The 22890-nt window shown below is 34.1% G+C and overlaps 1 protein-coding gene across 1 annotated transcript in view; it reads left to right on the top strand.

The window, feature by feature from the left end:
* Positions 1-22075, top strand: part of LOC120634990 (protein Wnt-1-like) — an 88150-nt gene extending 66075 nt beyond the window's left edge. The window contains exons 2-8 of the mRNA XM_039905926.1: positions 12914-13061; positions 14732-14852; positions 17254-17411; positions 18416-18523; positions 19216-19362; positions 20619-20746; positions 21701-22075. Coding sequence (XP_039761860.1) covers positions 12914-13061; positions 14732-14852; positions 17254-17411; positions 18416-18523; positions 19216-19362; positions 20619-20746; positions 21701-21902 — 1012 coding nt within the window. The 3' untranslated portion in view covers positions 21903-22075. The remainder of the gene's footprint in view (positions 1-12913; positions 13062-14731; positions 14853-17253; positions 17412-18415; positions 18524-19215; positions 19363-20618; positions 20747-21700) is intronic.
* Positions 22076-22890: the final 815 nt, after the last annotated feature.

Here is a 22890-nt window from a genome sequence, read left to right as displayed (position 1 = left end):
GGCCGTCCACTAGTCTGAAGAGACAAAGTTGCTAACAGACCTCCATATTTCAGCCTTTGGTAACGGCTTAGGACAAAAAAAAAAGTTAGGCACTCACATGGCCAGTAATGAAGTATTATTTTATAACAAATTACCGGATGAAACCTTTGAGATGTCTCTCATTAAGTTCAAAATTTATTCAAAACGTCAGCTTATAGAAAAATCCTGTTACACTATTAAAGATAACATGAATAATAAAAAAGGTTGGGTATGAATAACTAACTTTATTGCTAAGTATTAATTTGACTGTGAGATGGTTATAACAAAAAAAAAATCGGCTTCTGTGGTCTCTTCTTAGACCAGGGTGCGTTCGGAACCCTCCTCGCTTTAGTTTTAGGTTAACGAATGATGTTATCACTATCCCCACGCAATAATGGTAGCACAGTATGTATAAATGCTTTATAAGTGCCTTCGATAGGTCTACATGAATAAAACATGACTGAGATTTTATGAATTATACGAAAAAGAAAAAAAAGACCTGTATTAAAATGGTATACTATTATTGTCACATTAATGCATTATGATATAAAGTCAAAACAGTGCAATCATTGAAATTATACCTTTAACAAATAAATTTTAATCCGACGTTCTGATATTCATAATTCAATTATACTGTAATCTCTACCCTGTGACATGTTCCGTACAAAGGTCAAACTTGAGCTTGAGAAACCGAGGGCCAACCATAAATTGATAGATTGTGACATTCGCTAGTGCTTGAGCCTTTTATATTGTACGAGAAACGTAAACTCGGTATTGAATACAAAATGAAACAATACAATTAACTATAAAATGGGTTTTATACGTACGATACGATTTTGGTCAGTTGGTTTTTGATTGGTTTAGACATTTTTGTAACGCTGCCTTATCAACAGAATCTTATTAAGTTTTTGCTTTATTATTCATACCTCATAATGATAACAAAGTTGTGCTCTACTCTGCAAGAATGCACTCAATGACTGCAAACAAGAACTGTCCTTTCTTTAATAAAATATATATATATTTTTGTATATTTCCCTTATGATATTTATCGTGAAGTAATAGCATACATATCCAGATTTTTTTTCTACATTTTGGAGGAAGAAATTTCAATTTGTAATTATTTTGTATATTTAATAATAAAATCTCATGTAAGTTTTTTTTATTTAGTTTTAAATATTACTGTATTTAATTTTATTTACTCTGTTATTGTCTTGTTACAAAAGTGTACATGGGTCCAAATAAATTATTATTACTATTACTATTATTTTATACTTTTTTATAATCACTCAGCACTCCGCAGGGCACAATATGTCTCCTCTATCTTTGGATAGAGGATTTTTAAAACAAAAACCGGCCATGCTCCTCACATGTGGTTAGCCAGCTTATATAAATAAAAACCGGACTTCCTTAAATTATTTTTTATTGATCGTAGCATTGACTTATTCCATCATGCCCAGCCTATTAACGTCCCATTGAGAGAGACAGTTTTAAAGCATAGACCCACCATGCTGCTCCATTGTGTTTTGGTGGGCTATTGTCACAAGGTAGTGAAAATAACCGGGACGGCTTAACGTGCTCTCCGAGGCACGTGGTTTGACATAGGATTCTATAAAAGAATAAACACAACACCATACAATTTTTGGCCCGACCCGTGATTCGAACCCAGAACATCGTAATTCGTAGTAGAGCATGCCAGCCACTAGACCAATGAAGCAGTCATACAACTACATTTTCCTTTAGTTATTTTTATGTTTTTAGAGTTATTAGGCAAAAATTTCTAATTATAATAATTTATATAATTTTTTATTATAATTATTTATATAAACTATCTGATCTACGGGGTTGATGAAATTCTCAGTACGAATTGTACTTTATATTCATTTAGGAGTTTAGAAATTAGTGTTGACCACACCTGTCATGCGTTTTATATCACTTAAGCTTGATATTGATTCCTATAGCCAGCCAAACTTGTATTGAAGCTGCGAGTATGCACTACATTCCACTCTTCTATAAAAGAGGAGACCTGGGCCCATCTGTGGGCTATAAATATTAAAAGGTTGAGATTAAGGATGACTGCTATCTTAAGACACTAAGTAGAATCCCAAGCATCTGCTGAACTACGAAGTAGTCATAATATCGGAGTCGCTTCGGTGACTTGAGTTGTAAAGCACTTAACTTCTTTAAATTACATAGCGTAAACATAAGCACTGTAAATGGCAGTAAATCACGATCTGCACAACTTTTGTTCATATAATACCATAAAATCTATTTGCAATCGCTCTGTTTGACATTAAGAAACAGTTTCTTAATATTATACTTACAATATGATTTTCCGTAATGTTTACGGTACTATTTCAAAATATCATATATATTTTATCATGTTTAAGATTATTCTAAATTAGCCCATAGTTTTTCACAACCAAACTCGACTTTTTGTGCCACATTGTCTGCCTGATTGCCTGGACTAATGTTCAGAAAGGAAAAATCAATCATTACGATGCTTTCATTAAGTAGTAGAAGAGTATAAGAGGAGTAGCTCAGCCTTATGAAATCTTCCTAAAATACTGTTATAAGTAAACTTTACCTTACTTCAAAATGGGTTAATTACAGGTTAAGTATGCTAAAGTTCCTTCCTCATACACACATACTTTTTAGGAAAATGTGTCAATTAAGTTATTAAATAGAGTTATAATCTGACCGTTTTAATGTTTCTCTCATGGCTAAACCGATAATAATGGCTCAGTAAAATTTATTACGATAATCTAGCGCCATCTATCTCGTTACAACAGCACTAAATCGGTTTACTCTATATGGCCGCTTTTTATTAATCGTAAAGTTCATTTTCATGAGTTTTTTATTTTTTTCAATAAAGTGTTTATTGGCTTTTCACTTTATTGCGGAGATAGCGCATTTTATTATACAATAAACTGTTAATTAAGCTTAGTTTTGTACGTCCCATTTATATCAAGTTATTTTTAGTTTTTGTTAGTAACTAATATAGGAACCTACAATATTAAACTCACTGTAGGGATACCTACTCATATTTATAATATACTCATATATAGGAGAAATTCACCCGCGAACTCGCATTGCATCGATTTAAGTACACCCTAATAAAAACCACCATTGATTCTTTCGTATTTTTACGCACTATTTTTTACAGCGCAATGGGCGAAACATGGATACAGCTTGTTTGGATCTAACTAAACATTTTGATTGAAGTTGACCTGTTGGAAACTTGACCGAAAAGGTGCTGAATATGTGTCTCAACTCAACTAGTGAAGTGTCCATAAAAAACCTACTTTTTATAGAATTAGGTTCCAGAACATTTTTTTTGCCAATTAAAATTTAAAAAAATGGGACGCGACCACTACGACCTGGATTAGATTTTCACTCTAAATCTAAAAAATGTACCATTTTCAAGATTTTCTCGCTATTCACTATTTCTAAAATCAGAGCATGACCACAGTAACCTGCTTAAAATAATTTCGCTCTTACAAATTTCTAGGCTCTTTATTCATACACTCGTCTGAAATATTTCTAACACAATTTCGCTTAGAAAGCTCCTGACACCAGTATACTCAATTCTATGCTGTGGCTTAGTAATGAAGAGGGTAGACTAGAGTGTAATTATGCTTCACTTGCTCGTTATTAAACAGGAACGATCGCTTTTGTTTTTTTTTGTCTATGGCCTAAAATTATTGAACATATTTTGCCATTCGCATCCTAAACCAGGAGCCATTTTTGGGAAATTACTAGTAATTGCTAGAAAAAATACCCTCAAATCGCAGTTTTGTCTGAGGCTTTCTGATTTGAGTTATAAAGCGATCTTAAACTTTGCTTAGACATTGCTTAGGAACGAAAAACTTGTTATGATTATGAATCCGAATCAGATCAAAACCAAATCAAAGATGATGATTAGTAAATATCTTTTCTTTTGAATTCTCTTAATCATAGGAGTTTCACTTAAATCGGGTGCATTTATTTTCTCAATTCTAAAAATAGCTGTTATTCTTATACCATTTAAGGTGGGCTTTGCTAACATCATGACATCATATATATAAATATACATAATGTTCTCAAAGGTGTGTGGAGTCCACCAATTCGAACTGGGCCAGCGTGGAGGACTACGGCCTTAACCCCTTCTCATTGTGGAAGGAGACCAGTGCCCTGTAGGGGGCAGGTTATCGGTTATCGGTTGATGTGATGATAATGATGAGGCTTTGCTAACCTTTAGGTTAGCCCTGATTTAAAAATAGTTGTATGTGGACTTTGGCTTAACTCGAAGCTATTAAGCTATTTAATAGTGGCAATATCGTGTTTTAGAACAATCAGCTACTAGTCTACCGGTTTAAATAATAATGATTGCAACAAATGAAGGCACTCATAAAATTCCCTAACTGATAACGTATTAAACAGCGAGTCAATATTCATTGCGTATAAACAGGGCAATCGAAGGGTGAACCTAAAACACCTGTGACTCAGCTGTGTGTAGGGTAGCCATGTTTTAATATGTTGTCTGTTTTATGTGTGAAAAAAGTGTTTACTGTAAGTTTACAACATTATAAGCACAATCACAGCTCTTTTATTAAATAGAGATAAAGCTTGGACTCTATAACGCAGCAAAACCGCATTCAAAAACGTCTATATCCTACCGCGGGGCTGGAAGAGTCCATTTTTGTAAGATATGTTACCTACGTTTAGCTTACCCACTGAACTTGCCTTACTTAATTTAGTTCAACCTTTGAGAATTCTTCTCAAGAAGAAGAAATAACACTTTATTGCACGTATAACATACAGGAAAAGAAACAGTAAGTATACAGTACACAATGTAGACATGCAAAGGCGGCCTTATTGCTGCAAGCAATCTCTTACAGGCAACCTTTGTAGATAGGACTTACAGCAAGAGAACTCGAGACGTGCGGACAAAAAATACATATGAATCCGAGAAATTTCAAAAGAAATATTTAATCAACGGTGCGATTACATAGTACGATATACGTGGGCGCAGCCGTAGGCACTGCCAGTACCTGATAAATATTAGTTAAACGTTGGACTCGAACCCCGAACCTCATTAAATACCAAGTCCAAGTAAATTGAATTATAAATATATACTATCGTGATTTTTGTAAGTATTAAATTGATAGTGTTCTGTATAACTTTCAACTGCCTCCTTAAAATGGCAGAGGAGAATTTTCCATACATGACGTAGCGGAACATTCTTACAATATTTAAACACATGGAAAGCCTAGCTATGACGAATACTAAAAAACCGTGTGTGTTTTATGCGAGTGTTATTAAATTGACTAACGTGTAGAGAATGCTAAGAATTTACTCAGAAAAAGTAATTTGCTATAAAACTAATTTGGAAGTTTTATAATAGATCTGAAAAAATATACCTCTTTTGTAAGAAATATTTATTACTGTATCATTATCATACGAATCGATGGACGTTCACTGCTGGACAAAGGTTGTTTGTAGGGATTTTCAAATTCGACGGCCTGTGGCGGGCGTCTCGTATGATGTCGTTTGTCCACGTTGTTGAGGGTCTTCCTGCGCTGCGTTTACCAGTGTGATTTCGCCATTTCAGCACCTTAAGATCCAAGCGTCCCTCGTTACTGTCGCTATGTTTTCTACCCATTACTAGTACATTCTTCGTGACTTGTTAGGTTTTTTTTACGTCGGTATATAATAAATTAACTGATAAAATTTATCTATAACATTTCTGTGTAACAATTAAATTCATCAAAAGATAAGATTATCTTAAATCGAATTTAATTAAAATACCATGTCATGAAACATTCGATCGGGACATAAGTTAAATAATTGTTCTGAAAGTATAGTTTTATAGAAAAACTTACTAAAAACTCGCGAATGGATCCTGACACGTATTTTTATTCGTGTTGTTAAATATTCGGTTAGGTTTCTTTGTAGTTACACTGTGGTATGAAAACTGTTATATTTATATATTTATCTATTATTTACAGTCAAATTAAGAATCAACTAGATTGTGGTTTTTCTACGTTGTTCACGCCAACTGAAAAAACGATAACATTGATATCACCCCTCTTTTTGCAGCGAGTGTTAAATTCCTCCACATGACCCTATAATTCTCTATTACATTTCGATGTGTAGACTTGGTGCCATTACGTCACAAGATGCAATTCGCGCGCATTTAAACTCACAACGCCTTAGATAATCAGGCCCCAGTAGTGAATGGGGCACTTACCAAACTACTTTTTGAGATATCGAAATATCAAGGAAAACGAGCCTCATACTGAAAGTGGGGCAATCCCACTAAAACCGAGATGTATGGTGAACACACATAAGCATCACATTTCGTCAGCAATATGCAACGTTGTTTCCTGAAGCGATAACAATAATTAGGCTAATCATTTATAGAGATATAGTTAGATTATAGGTTTTTTGCATAGCAACCGTATATCTACTATTACCTACTAGGCACTGATTGCTGATGATTTCCGTTGAGTTTCAAGCACGCGCCGTCTCAACACATCTATAAGATATTTATAAAAGAAAATAGCATTCATTTGATTTTATAGCAAAAATAAAAAATATAATAGCTCTCATTTCGGTATTCAAATTATGGTGGCATTTTGGAATTGTTTTTTTTGAGTTAATACAATATTAAGTTATTTAAACATAAAAAAGTTATATCCGTTAGAACTAAATGTTTTAAATTATGCAAGTTTTGTCGACCTCGTTGGTAGTGAGCGCTGTGGTATTATAAGTGGGAGGTCTCGGGTTTAAATTCCTGGTAGAGGCCATTTTGAAATTTATGTTTCTTTTGTTTATTTATTTACTTGCATCTATGTCTTAAGATAGGGCGTAGCAATAAGAAAAAGTTTCCCTCCAATTGTGGCTGGAACAGCTGGATGAGAACGGCGGAAGACCGTGTGTGGTTGTGCACTTTTAGAAAAGCCTATATCCAGAAGTGGACACTTGCGTGCTGAAAATGTTGATGATAATGATAAATTTCCCTAGCCTAGTCTGGTGAGACGCTTCGGTTGTGGCTACGCGGATTCGTATACCTACGCGAACGACATATCTATTGGACATAACTACAAATGTATATGGGAGTAGTGACCCCACCACGCCACTGCAAAACGAATTTGTGAGCTAAACTCTCAGCTTCAGTAGATCCCTCTCATCCCTCTAATTGAATTATGATCCTAATAATAGGTATCAATTCTGGGAAACGCAGAAGAAGCATTAACAACATTTACAATAGATTTAAATATTGTGATAAATTGTTTAGCAACATTTAACGTATAATAAGGAAGTCCAGCAAGGCACTGAACCTAGGCCAACAATCGACGCCGGTAAAGTTTTAAACGCTATTTCACGCGTTGCGGCATTCATAAAGGGACGTGTGGGACCATAGACCATTTAGTCACGGCGGCGCGGCAACCGGCGGTTAGAAGTTTCAGGTTATCAACATCTTTCTTCATTCATTTCTCGATTCTATCTAAACTATTTATACGATTACTTTTTATATGGCATTAAGAGAGCGCCATCTAGTGACATGGTTGGTATGGTTTCCCAGCATTGTCACTAGATTGCGCCTCTAAGATACCATATCAATCTTAGTTAACTTTAACGCGATCGGATAAGTAAACAAAGGTGGACAATCTCACACTTGGCACCCTAGATGATTGACACGGTTCGCATTCTAGAGACGGACATAGAACTTTTATACGTTAAAAGCACCTGGGTTTCCCCTATTCTAGGATGTACCAAAAAATGATTATTGCCTTTGCACAGGATAGCAGTTAAACCGACTTGTTGCATAAATATACCTTGAATCCTGGTGATTTTTTTTAGCACGGGATACAAACAGTTCCCGGTGAATTTTTCAAAACCCAAACGATAACAAGTAAAGACGCGGGCAACATCTAGTATTATATAAAATAACGTATTAATTGTAAAAGCTGCATAATCTTTTTTCAAAGCGGGAGGTCCTTATGCTGCAGGTAAACAGGATATTACCTACCTACCAACCCAAAAAATACAATTTAGTTACGCTTCTCGATTTTCAATGGTAGTAAGTCTTTAAGTTAAATGTAAGGACACAGTCTGTACAGTGAAGGAACTGCTACTAACAAAAAAATTATTGAATAGAAAGAAATAGATAGAGTAAAATCTTAATTAAAAAAAAAGTAAATTCTGTGTGCATTTCATATTAAGGCATTATAGATTATTAGGAGTATTAGGATAAGTGTAAGGATTACTATTTTTTACCAAGCTTAATACTATTGTAACGTTAAATATTATATAAGTATATAACATATTGTTCAGTTTCCATGGTTACTAAAATTGTTTTATCTTTCTTTATCGTGACGCATTTTTGTTTCATCAAGTTTCAAATCACAACGATTATAGAATTTAAAAAAGTTCGCCCGCTAACTTTTGCCCGCGGCTTCGCTCACGTTAAATTAAATTGATGTGGTAAAATTTAACTTCAAAGGTTTAAAAAATGACTTGGTACTAATAGAAAAATATGAACGTAAATTACTTAAAAAATCCGAAACCTTCATATACATTTTCATTCCCTATTTAATGCCTTTGGACTTGGAATTTTTACAATTTGTGAAACATGTTTTCTTTATTTTTAATCGAAAATCTAAAATCAAAGTCTCATTAATGTAACTTGAAAAATAAATTGAATAATGAAAAATTTTATACAAACTTTCATTCCCCATTTAACCCTCTTAGGGTTGTAATTTTAAAAATTCTTTCTTAGCAGATACCTACGTTGTAATAACTACCTGTGTGCAAAATTTCAGCCCGATCCGTCAAGTGGTTAGAGCTGAGCGTTTATAGATCAGTCAGTCCTTAGTCTTATATATATATATAAGATTCAAATTCAAATTCAATTAAAAAAAAACGATTTCCAGGTGTTAGGTGGACGTGGATTCCAGTTTCTGACCTATAAGGGTTGAAACTATAGGTAAAACCACAGAATTAAGAACATACAGAATCCTCATTCAGCCAATATTGTATGCAATGCATTGTGTCCAAAAACAGTGAAAAAGCCTCGCGCACGTCTGTAAAGTGAGACATGAAACAAACCAGCGGAATGTTGCTAGCTTTTTCTCATTCTCGTATGATTATGGTAAACGTTAAGAACATTAGATGAAAAATTATTACTTTCAACTGAAGTATAAAGTGACTTTGTTCGAGAAACAACTATAAAGGGGAGTTTTTTTTATGCTTCAATATTAGTCGTGTACACGGTTTCTGTACGTTGTTAATTCTGTGGGGGAAATTATAGGTAAAACTTTTGGTAGTTACTTCACTCAAAAATCCTTATCTTCAAATCTGTGAGATTTAAGTTCAGGATTTAGATGTTATAGTCATCTTTTATATTATAAGAATACTTACGTATGTTAAATGTGTGAATCATGCTACAGTCTGTATAATTATTATTTCCAACAGTTGTATACTGATGACGTTGATAATGAAGAAATAAACAAAAAACTTCGTACAATCTAAGTACAGTTTGATAGGTCTTCTTATCTTTACATCTACACAATATTGATAGACAATTTACATATGATGTTCAGTTCAATAACTGTTTTTCCGATTATAGGTCACTTTTTGTAATAAATAACTAACTTACCGCTTTACATAGGTTACTAACAAAATAGTATAACTCACAAACAATTTAGGACTCTATTAAAATCAGACAGAGTTTAATTTGGTTTTACTTGCGTTGTATTTTTCTCACCATGATGCCAATTGAGCTATAAACGATAGAATGCTAACAGAACTTCTTACGACAACGGAAAGGTACTTCGTACTGTAGTGTAAATTCAAATAAATGGTTGTTGAAATGTTGAACCTAAATTAAAATATTTCACTGTTTGTACATATAACATTCTAAATTGCTGCTTCAAATTTATTAATTTTATTAGAAAAAGAATAAATGAATAGTTAAATTCAAAATTCAAATTTTCTTTATTCATGTAGGCACTTATGAAACGTTCCCACATATATGTTTACATAATTGTATAACTTCGTTCGCCAACTTAAATTAAAATAATTGAATATTTTAATTATAATAATTGAAAATCAATGCCTATCTAACACCTGTTTCATATTTCACTAATTGATATTTTGTCTCCGATAATTTTAGAATACAAAAGTGGGCACTACAGCCCAACCCTTCTCTTTGTGAGAGGAGAGCCTTGCCCTGTAGTGGGCCGGTACTGGGTAGATATAATGATGATGGTGAATATAACTGGTAACTGGTGAAAATAAATATTAAGAAATATGCAAGCACCGATTATCAGATATGTAGAGTACAATAAACAGATCCCATATGGGACCAAATCAAGTTTAAACAGCGATTTATCCTTCCTCCTTCCTTCCTTAATATTGGAAATGTGAATGTAAGTTTGTTTGTTACGCTCTCGCGCGAAAACTACTTAACCCATCACCATGAGACTTTGTACACGTATTTTTAGAGGTATCAGAAGTAATATAGGATATTTGTTATTAAAAAAAAATACATTTTTAACGAAAGATAACAAAATGTTTGACGAAAATCTCATTTATGACTATAGGTGTAGTCTATGTACGTTGCGTCCCGAAAATTACGCGGGCGAAGCCGTAGGGAATATCTAGTAAGCTATAAATAATCCCAATCTACAGATATTATACTACCAGTACCTACCTAAAGCAACTTGTGACAGAGCTAGAATAGGAAAATCAGAAAACAGCTAAAGTTACCGAAGCTTACTATCTTAGCCGTTTTTACTGCATCGTATAACGTATACCAAGCAAAATTGCAGTCAAGCACTAACTTGTCATAAACTTTGCTGGAAATAAAAAATTGTATTTTCTTCTTTAAACTGGCTAAAGAGTCCTTAGAACAACATTTTTCAAATTGAAGTACTTCCAAGTAGCGTTCTCTAGGTTTTGTGGCATAGCGTGCTTCTTTTGTTGCTGAAAATACTGAATGGGGAAGTTGAAACTAGCGGGGACTTTTTTTTCTTCTCTCTTGATGTTTTAAATGAATTTTGGTCTAATGTTTTATTAAAAATGGTGACAAATTAAGTTTTGCGGAACGATTTATTTCTCAATAATAACTTCGTTAACCGTGTACAGATATTTCATTTATCTTTAATATTTAAAAAAAAAATATTTAAAAAACAATTAACAAGTAAAAATAAAACTTAAAAAATAATGAATTAACTATAATATTAATTCAATAGGTGAAAGAAAGAGCACAATGTGCATCAGTGTATTTCCTGGGCTATTTCTCATTTTAGGTGAGAAGGGTTTATTAACCTTAGAGTTTTCTAGTTCTTATTTAGTTTTGTGGGCTTTTAAGGTAATTCGTATGCTAGATAATATTAAATCTATTGGTAAATGTACGCAATTAATATAACTGGGATCGACAAATTAACGTGCTTTCTGAGACGCGGAAATTTACCTAATGACATAATAATACTCGTATGAGTGCTAAATTTTAGAAATGGACTAAAGCGGGACATTTGGTATAAGTCTGCGGAAAACTTAAAATCAAAGAATATATGTCATATTTTCTCGACTTTCTTATACTTACTTAGTCCAAATAAAATAAAAACATTTTCACGCAATTTCACGTAGCAAGCGTAAAGTGGGTAAAACTATTTGTCAGTGTAGCCAGTTTTATTGCTTCACAGCACGCGACTGTTTATTTTGCATTTCGACCTACACTGATTGATTATAGAAATTAGTGAATTACATACTCGATGTGGACCGTTCCATTGGATTTATTTTTACATTTATTCCAATTTAATCTACCTACATATTAAGCGGAGGCGGAGGTCTTATTGTCTTTCGCTCATTCTCTTCCACCGTATTAAAATAAGTTGAGCCTGCTTAATAGAAGGTAACAACCTGTAGACCACTTAAGTACTGTTACTACAAGTGCACTCAATTTTAATTGACCCATATAATGAATCTAGGTAGACAAGACAACTAGGTAGTCGTACAGAAATATTACGTTGTAACTCCCATCTGACAACATGGATGACATAAACAAGATCCTTTCCCCCCATAAACAAGTTGAATGCGCTTCCCCGATGCCGCAGTCTCTGCACGTGCGGCACTCAAGGTCTTACAACCCTTTACACATCCTCTCATGTTTGCAATTAAAACGAAAAACCGAGCGGAATACACATACACGTCCTGCCAAAGACAAAAAGAGACAGCGCGCCTCATTTACCCGAGCACTTTTTATTTCCACTTGCACTCAAGGGAGGTCGTCGGCCAATCAACGTACTGTGGCGCGCCCGTTCCCATTGGCCGGTTTGAATAGAGAATTTTTTTAAAGAACAAAAGCGGAGGGTAGGTAATAGCGAGTTTTGTTTTCTTCGAGTGGCATTTCGCACTCGAGTGCCAGAGTTCGTACGGAGCGGACGTCTCGAGACTAATTACCTTAGCTTACATGCATTGTTTACGAGGGTGCTCTCACTAAGCTCACTTCATTTGAATTGTCAGACGATGATGTTTAACATTGTTATTTATAGTATGAAACTCGTTCTCGGTTCTTGTGTTGAGTTGGGTGGAATTTCAGAGCAAGCAAATTAGCTATGTTTATTTCACTAACAATTATCCTGTCTCCAATGTTTGCCAAGAGCCGGGATGGGTGTTTGCTTTCATTTAAGTATGACAAGATACATTCCACTTACGAAGGTATCTCATCATTTACTATGCAAATTGTGTTTATTTTAATTTCTCTTCATTGCAATTTCCTCCTTTACTAATACTCCTCCTCCTCCTTACTCTTGTAAAACCTGTTCTTTAATTAAATTTAGTAAACAATTCTTTATGAATTTTGTTATAACATCATTTGAAAGGATCTATTTTTATTTTGTTTCAGGAACTTAGCAGCACCGAATAGGCCTATCCAATCATCCAACACTTCATTGGAAATTTTTACGACATTGCACAAGGAAAGCTGTCACAGGTTGGAGTACCTTGTCGAGCGACAAAAGCAATTGTGTATGCTTTCTGATAAAATGGTGCAGGTAGGAAAATAATATCCTCGTAAATCTATATAGCATTAGTTACAAAATCTGATTACCTTTAATCTAATTACCCGAATTTTGAAGATAATAAATGACTAATTTCTTTTTACGTCAGTGGGTATAATCTATGTGTTTTCCATTTACAATATTTTATGTTAATATGGAAAATTACAAGTATGATAATAAAGTCGACTTAAACAGTAAAAATCGAAGCGGCTCATCAAATAGCAATTAGCTGGAATGACGCTCATGAAATAAAATCTTTATGTACAAGATTTTAATTCAAGATGGCAAACGAGATAAAATTCCAATGTACATTATGTTCCTAATGGAATATTTGTTTCGATTTTACATTAATTGAGTAATCGAATACAGATTAACCACAATTTGTATTCTAGTCTACTTTTAGTTTGCATTTTTACATTGTATCGAACATAAAAACAAAGAATTTATTTACTCTTTCTTTTCATGGTCTAAAAGTTTATGAATATTGCTGTGATCTCGCTATATTTTGAGATAGATTATTGGTATCTGTAATGATTATCCCACAGAGTATTTAAGGGCATTGACGTATCAGAAAATTCAATTTTTATTCAGCACAGACCCATTTAGAAATTTATTTCTAAAATTGGCTCGGTCGTGAATCTATCCCAGGACCTACATCTTGTAGGCCCGCAACAACAACGCAAGCTTATTGAAAAGAGCTTTATACCATAAAATTTATATATATATATTTCTTGTGTGCGTGTGTATGTCACTGAACTCCTCCTAAACGGCCGGACCGATTTGAATGAATTTTTCGGTATGCGTTTGGGTGGCACCCTGGATGGTTTAGATTCACAAATCAGCCCGATAGATGGCGCTGGGGTCCGCTAGTTCTATATAAATTTGGATATCTAATTAGTTGCAATGCTTTGTTCTGGTCTGAAGGTATTTTAGTAAATTACATGGTTGCCAATGTAATTTCAGGCACATGAGGCTTAACACCTTCAGCTCAGGTAGACGGTCACAGCATGGGATGTTGCTGGACGATTTCCTCTCATGCCCTGCTTACGTCAACTATCACTATCTATCTACTATAATAACTCGTTGCGAGATGATAATGTTGATAGCAAAAATAATCGTAGCCTTAGATTTAAGATCGCGAATGTAGTTATTCCCATCATCAGGAATAATTTTAACAATTTCAATGCCCTAGTATAAAATGTCGTTTTATTATTGTAGTTCAAGATTTGACGTACTAAGATTAAGGATTCAAGAGTGTATAAGCAATTTATATCAGTATCAGTATTTATAGCAGTTAATAGCAATGATAGTCCACGCCCTAAATTCATTTTATTCTTTCCATTAAATGTTAAATTGATAATCGGAAATTGAGTTAAGGACCTCTTAATCGCATTGCGGGAACCCGCATCTCTTGGCCAAATATTATTATCGTCGGGTCGTTGATCTCCGTTATTATCATGATTATATTAAAGAAAATTTGAAAGAAATCTCCAAATTACCTATCTGTCCTATTTACGAGTACAAATGCTGATAGATGTATTTTACCTGTACATTTTGTATTTTTTTCCCCGTAGGTAAAAGGCCAAGGTATATAACCGTGCAGCCATTTGTATATGTAATTTATTATTATTATTATTTATAATATTATATTTCCTTTTATTCAGGTGATTCAAATGGGAGCGCAGCAGGCGATTGAAGAGTGTCAGCATCAGTTTCGAAATAGCCGCTGGAACTGCAGTACTGTTGACAACTCTACTGATATATTTGGCGGTGTGCTAAAATTTAGTAAGTAGCACAATATTTATTTATATTTTACACCATTATATAATTTTAATCTTAACTTTTCATTTTAAACTTATGGGTAAGTTATAAACTGTTGTTGTCGGTCTAACAGCAATATAATGTTTGTAATATCAAGTCATAAAATTTAAAATTTCCGTTCTCATCGTACTGATTCAAAGCGAGCTGTAAACACTTAAACAATTATCGTTTGCGAACCTCACCTCAACGGTGATCCCAGTTCAAAGGATGGTGTTAAGTGAACGCCACATGCCCTTTGATGTTACCGGACTCACTTTGAACAGTCTCGTTCGTCAAAGCTGTTTATATTACAATCTGAATGTAAGTAAACCTAATTCTGGACTTGAGTAGCAAGTTAACGCGTGTATTTATGCAATTATAGGGACTAATATAACTTAAGCTATTTCCAATGGAGGCTAATATTTTGCATGGACTTGATCTTTAAATTTAATCGTGTTCTGGATACAAATGAAGAGTTTGAAAACACATAGTTGCGAATATAATAACTTCTCAACTGGTCATATTTCCCGTTCCAAATGTTCATATTAATGAAGATTCATAAAAATAAAACAATTTCATATTACAATAAATAAGCAGATCCATGATTTAATCAATTCTGCGTTCGTAAAATTATTAAAATGTAAACTAAACCAACCACCTGTCCAAGCTAGGTTTCAAATAATATAAACAATGTGCAATCCATTTCTATCATGCCAAATTTTGATGTGATCTTTAAACATCCGTTGCTTTTTAATATATTTTAGCTTGCGCTTTTATCATTCAATATAGATAGTATATCGGTTTTATTACAGGAACATGAGACTTAACACCTCAAATTGATGGACACAGGGCGGCATGTAGGAGGGCGTGCTCCTTGCGTGCCCGTTTTCTACTTACCATTAGGGAAAACTGCTTGCTCCGTCAATTATTGGTATAAAAAAATTTAGGAAAACGGTTGACCTAAAGGCCAGCCCTGCAACTTTCCGCTAATTCCATACTTATTTTGTTCTTCGAGCTCGAAAGTCTGATAGAAGTTTCATTTTATGAAGAATTCTAGATCCAAAATCAATCAGAAATTGACAAAATTATTCTAAAAAAGCACTTTTCGAAATTTTTCGTTTTCTGTCGAACGGATCAACCGATTTTGACCAGATTGGCGGCGATCGTCGGGGTTTATCAAGCTTAAGAGCTGATTAGTTTTTGGGATCGATCAGAGCCGTTTTAAAGTTATTCTAAAAAAACAGTTTTTCAAAATTTTTATTTTTGAGATTATCTGAATCTATCGGTCCGAATCGATCTTGAAATTGTAGAAAATCTAAATTTAGTGAAGCTATTTTGAATGCCGTAAATCGCGATCCAATCGATCAAGCCGTTCAAAAGTTATGAGAGGTTTACATGAATACCCTTACAATTATATAAATTAGGCCAGAATTCAGATTCAGGCAAGATCTTTTGTACGGAGTTCCTAAATCCACAGGCACGGGCCGCTTGTTTCTAGCGGCTCCCAGTGACTAGCTTGATATCGTCTGCTTACCTGGTTGTAGGTCGACCAACGTTTCATTGGTTATTCGAGCTTTGCGACTCTTTTACCTATGTCGGTAGCTCTAGTACTTCTAGGATCTCCTCATATCAACAGCTATGTAATTAAAACTAAAGTAAATTGTTTATTTTAAAGGCGCCTTATGAACTATGTTTCATGTCAGACAAATGGGATAGTCCACTTCAAGACTGTGTTCAAGGAATTCCTTTTCTTCATGTATCTTGTTTATTTTCAAATGTCGATTACTGGGATCACGTGTGTACTTGTTGACGGAGTTGCTCAGTTTGTTTAACGTATCCCACTGGTAACATGTCCAGTCTTATTTGATCCATAGGGCTTTATACATAATCTGGGAAGTTAGCTTATTTACTACCTTATTTCAACATTGTAGGGATCTTTGTTTTTGGATAAACCAAATTCAGTCGGTCAGTGAACTATTTTATAACATTTTGTGAAGATGTTTTCTCAAATATTAATTTACTTTATATTATCTAATTTTCATTCTTAAAAAATATAGGTATAAGTAAGTAAGTTGTTGACAGCCTAGTCGTTAAAACTAACCTAGGTTACTGAGTTGGATCTCCGGCATTTAAAACTTTTTGGATTTACGTGAGTTTTTAATTTTGGGAAAAAAAATCATGTGTTTTACCACTGTAGAAAAACATCGCGAGGACAATTACATGCCTGAGAGTTTTCAATAATGTTCTCAAAGGCGTGTTAAGTCTACTAATAGGTACTGAATTGGACAGTGGAGTGAGGCCTAAACCCTTCTCATTCTGAGATAAGACTCGTGTGCCTGTAGAGGGCTGGTAATGGGTTGATAATAGTTACATCTTTGCATTACAGAATCACGCGAATCTGCTTTTGTTCACGCACTATCTGCAGCAGCATTAGCACATACTGTAGCACGGTCCTGCAGTCGGGGCGAACTAAATGAGTGTTCTTGCGATGCTCGTGTGAGAAAGCGTACACCACGGCACTGGCAGTGGGGTGGCTGTTCAGAGGTAAATAATTCAGATTATCCATACTATGCGATACTATGCAAAATAATATAATTAATGCGAAAGTTTTTTCTGTTTGTTTGTTGCCTATTTATTACAAGACTACTTACTATAATTCGGGAAAAACTGCAGGTAAATATAACATATATATTATGATTAATAACTCAAATATTGCATGAATTGTGTTTTAAAAAAATAGCACTTGTCCTTGACCGCTTAACTGATATTTTGTTAAGTCATCTTTTGCATTCTAAAGATAGCTAAAGGTAAATTTAGCGCGGTAAAATTAATAAATAAATAATTATACTACGACAAATAAACAAGAAACAAAAAAAATTATAAAGTACTCTATTGTGTTTATAAAGTACTCTATTGTGTTTCTTTGGTCGCCTCGTACGGAACCCGCGTTAATATAACAGAGAAGGGGGATTAACGTTCTCTGTGGTACTACTACTATATCACCAACTCGTCTGTCCAGCATGGTGATCATGGACAAACCGTCCCGTTCTGAGAGATCTTTAGTTCAGCACTTGACTGTTATAGAACGAACGATTTGTTGACGAAAGATCCTATTACATTTTTATTATTATATTAGTGGTGCCATATTGTATTATCGCAGCGGCGATAGTCTAGTGGTTAAGGCTTCATCTACACTTTCGGGGGGCCAAGTTCGAATTCCAGCAAGCACCTCTTACTTTTTTAAGTAAGTAAGTAAAAATATCATTTGCAATCTGCACTTAGGACTTGCAATCGTTGAACCATGAAGGAAAACATCGTGAGGAAACCTGCATGCCTGAAAGTTCTCAATAATGTTCTCAAAGGCATGCGAAGTCCAATCCGCAATGGACCAGCGTGGTGGACTACGGACTGAACCCTTCTCATTGCGGTAGTTGACCCGTGCACTATTATAGAGGGCCAGCAATGGGTTGAGATGATGACGATGATAATATCTTATTTCTGTGACAAAATGGTTACAAATGTAATCAATTTGGAAACTTTTATTTCAGGATATAAGATACGGCGAAAAGTACAGTCGAGACTTTGTAGACGCTAAAGAAGATAAGGAAACTGATGAAGGTCTAATGAACTTACATAACAATGAAGCAGGTCGTAGAGTAAGTATAAGAATATACTTTAATTACATGTAGCGTCATTCTGAGAAACAATATCATTACTTGAGCAGAGGACTCTAACTTTGTATGACCCTGAAATCGTAACTACATGCAAAATTTATTTTGTAGCATGAAATACTTTCTCAATACAAAAACTGGTTCGTTATAAACAGCAGTGCTTAAGATTTAAATGTAATAAAAAATGGACGCACGGGACCATAGATTACTTCATATAGACAGGGTCTGTGAACATTGAAATGACATTGATTTATTGGTGCTAAAAAGTTAAAAAGGCACCAGGTGAGCGCATAGGATAACTTTGTATTATTTCATACGACTGGGGGATTTAAGTTAATTTATATAAAACTATATTTTTAATGTAACACTGTTGATTACAAATAAATAAAAAAAATTACGTTACACGTCGGAAAATATCTATCAGGTGGGAATAAAATATTTAAATTAAGGAACGATTTTTTTTTATTCCACTGCAAATAAGTCCTTGACTGCAATCTCACCTGGTGGTAAGTTGATAGCAAGCTAAGTTGAGAGTATGCCAGTTATAATTCATCCATAATCGGTTTCAACGCGACATCGTACTGGAACCCGTATGGCACGTATTTGTCGGTTGGGTACTAGCTAGCCACGGCCAAAGCCTCCCACCAGACAAATGATTGTTCGTTGAACTATTCCAGGCTGTTCGTGGGAGAATGCAGCGTGTGTGCAAGTGTCACGGAATGTCCGGGTCTTGCTCCGTGCGTGTGTGCTGGCGTCGTTTACCTCAGCTGAGGTTGGTTGGTGATGTCCTGAGCACTAGATACGAGGGCGCTTCTCACGTTAAGGTAATCCATTGATATGAAATTTATTATTCAACAGTACCACTTGAACTAAAGTAAAAAAACATAATTCGTTACCGATTAAATATGATCAAGTCTACCTGAAGGACTCCACATACTACTGTGAACAGAATGATGAGTAAGTTAAAACACATTCATTAGGATATTTTTTTTACCGACTTTTATGTACCTACGTATGTTCGAGCATAACTCCGTCAGTTATAGGCGGATTTGCAAAATTCTTTTATTTTCGAAAGGCGTTATTAATATGGTGCTTTTTGAAATAAATTGCACAGGATACTTTAAAAAGTAATCAAATCGCTGTAAATGTGCCTGTAATATTTAAAGAGTTCCTTACATTTCTCCAAAATAGATCTTAAACTTATGACGATGGATAAATTTGGTTTAAAAAGGAAAAAAAAACTTGTGATAAGCGTCTCGGGACGCCCGACAGAAGTGATAACTTAAACTAATCTGATTTGAACAATTTCATCATCATCATCACACCAACCCATTACCTGCTCAATACAGAGCACGGGTCTCCTCTCACAATAAGAAGAGGTTGAGGTCGTAGTCCACCACGCTGGCTCAGTGTGGATTGGCGGACTCCACACACATTTGAGAACATTTTATAGAACTCTCAGGCATGCAAGGTTCCTCACGATGTTTTCCTTCACAGTTAAAGCAATTAATATTTTAATTATGTGCGTTTTAATTAAACTTAGAAAATTTAGAGGTGCGTGCTGGGATTCGAATTCGGCCCCACGAAAGTGAAGTCGAGCTCCTATCCAATGCGCTACCATCGCTTCTAAATATAGTTGAACTATTTAATATTGTTTAACTTGAGAAAAGCTTAGGTTATTACTTAATTTTTTTTATATAACTACTATTTATACTACTTTTCTATTTGTACAACTCTCTTCTCTAAGTTATGTGCGTTTTAACCAGTTAAAATATCACTTGCATCCATTTATCCTTTACATTGATGCAAGTGATATTTTAACTGGTGAGGAAACCTGCACGCCTGAGAGTTCTCCATAATATTTCCAAAGCCATGTGGAGCCCACCAATCCGCACTGGGTCAGCGTGGTGGTCTTAGGGCCTATACCCTTTTCATTGTTGGAGGAGACCCGCGGCCGGTGGGTCGGTAATGTGTTGATATAATGATGGTGACAACTCTGTACTTCTAAATAGGTTAACCATTGTAAAAATATGTTTATAATATACCTTATACACTTAGTATTAAAATTATTAACTTACAGGTAGTAGAGAGAAAAAAAGGCAAAAATATAAGAAAACTGAGACCGCTACACCCAGATATAAAGAAACCGAATAAAACTGATCTGGTCTACCTCGAGGACTCCCCAGACTACTGTGAACCGAATGATGAGTAAGTTAAAACACACTCATTAGGTTAATTATTTTAACAGACTTCCATCAAAAATGAGGAGCTTATCAATTTTTTACGAACGTATGTTCGAGCATAAGCTTTGTCAATTACAGACGGATTTGCTTTTTTTTCGGTAGGGCTTTATTATAGTAATAATGTCAAGCTAAGCAGATTTCCCATGAGATGGTAAGTAGGAAACATTATAAGTACATGCGTTACGCTAAAGTTTGTCTTGTGACTTTACAGCAAAAAATATATATAATAAAGTGAAGATTATTATCAAATCACTTAACAATTATTCATTGTAAAGACAACATCTCCTGAGGATGCTCCGGTTTCGGAGCAAAACGTGCTCCACACCAAACAGATCTTCGGCAATATACCCTATTGCCGAAGATCTGTTTGGTGTGGAGTATAAGGATTGAAGAAATTATAAATTACACCACACAGATTCTCCTGCTTTTCGCGGAGTATAGCAAATTAAGCTTAAATTTGATAATATATCATGGATTTCCGCAAAGTAACGCCTGCTTCTATCCAATATCCAATATAAAGTGAAGAAAAAACAAAGTTATTGTTAAATAAACAAATAATAAAAATTGTAGTGTATTTTACTTGATATATAAATCAAATGTTGCAATAGATATATAATCTTTTCGATATTGCAATTTCAACTTAAATTTGTTTGAAGGCTGACTGAACATGGCCGTGGGTTCGATTCCCACAACTGGAAAATGTTTGTGTGATGAACATGAACCTTTTTCAGTGTCTGGGTGTTTATCTGCATATTATAAGTATTTATGTATACTATTCATAAAAATATTCATCAGTCATCTTAGTACCCATAACACAAGCTACGCCTAATTTGGGGCTAAATGGCTATGTGTGTATGGTCGTAGTATATTTATTTATTTATAATGATATTTTATTTCAAATTATTGTAATTATTTATAGGCTAGGAATATTGGGCACGAAAGGCAGGACATGCAATAGGACATCGGCGGGCTTGGACGGGTGTCGATTGCTTTGCTGCGGTCGAGGATACCAAACCAGAGTGAGGGACCACGAAGAAAAATGCAGATGCCGTTTCGTTTGGTGTTGCCGGGTGCATTGCGAAATATGTCGGTCAAAACGTGATCACCACGTTTGTAATTGAATAAAGACTTTGTTTGCCAATTTTATTTAATAGCCATGCAGGAAAGGTTAAGAAAAGCAAAAAAGATCGAGTCTGTGAAGATTATTTGCAAGTGATTTATGGAAATATACTCTCAAAGTAATAGCACAACGTTTAATCAAAGCACACTTAAATTTCCAAGGAATTTCCCTCGATGATAAATAAATAATAGACAATATTTTGTTTGCTAAATTAGCTCAATAATTTTTTCGTACGAAACTTTTTTATCTTTAACGATATCGTATCCGTAGATCTAGATCGATTTATATCCTATTAAATAATTAACGAATTAATAAATTTTGATAGTACAGTTTACAAATTTAAGAACTATGTACTTAATAACTTTACCAAAAAATAATTTCAAATTATTCATCTAACTCAAGATATGAAACATTTTATTCAATAAAAATTAATTGATTTTAAAAATAGAATCATCAATGTTATTTCAATATTTAATGATGAAAATGTTAATGTTATACTCATTAATAGTAATATAAATTAATTTATGAAGTACTTACAAGATTTTTTTTAAATATGAAATGATTCAAATGCGACTAACCAATTGAAAAATACGGACTGATTTGTTTAGTTAATTATTTTTAAATATATGTGTTTTCTGATTATAAGCTTTAAATTTTTTCCAGTATTACCAACTAATTTATTTTATTTTACGTATTTAATGTAAATATTACGTGCAAAGTTGTAAATAGGATTTTGTTACTAGGTTATTTTTATTATCAGTACAAAATGAATAAAGAAAGTTTAATGTTTTGCCAATTATTTTTGTTAACTAAAAATATTTAATGTAATAAATAATACGATCATCTAAATATTCTACGAACTCCCAACAGTTGTACCAAGTTGTTGTATCAAAACTAAAACGAAAATGGCAGATCTAAAATTATAGTGTATGTATAATTTTCACTATGAATCTCATGGAAAGTTGTATAACTATTGTGAGATCAAATAA

The sequence above is a fragment of the Pararge aegeria genome, chromosome 1 (assembly GCF_905163445.1).
Source record: "Pararge aegeria chromosome 1, ilParAegt1.1, whole genome shotgun sequence".
Taxonomy (NCBI): domain Eukaryota; kingdom Metazoa; phylum Arthropoda; class Insecta; order Lepidoptera; family Nymphalidae; genus Pararge; species Pararge aegeria.
The sequence above is the reverse complement of the archived record's forward strand: the minus strand, read 5'-3'. Positions and strand labels throughout refer to the sequence as shown.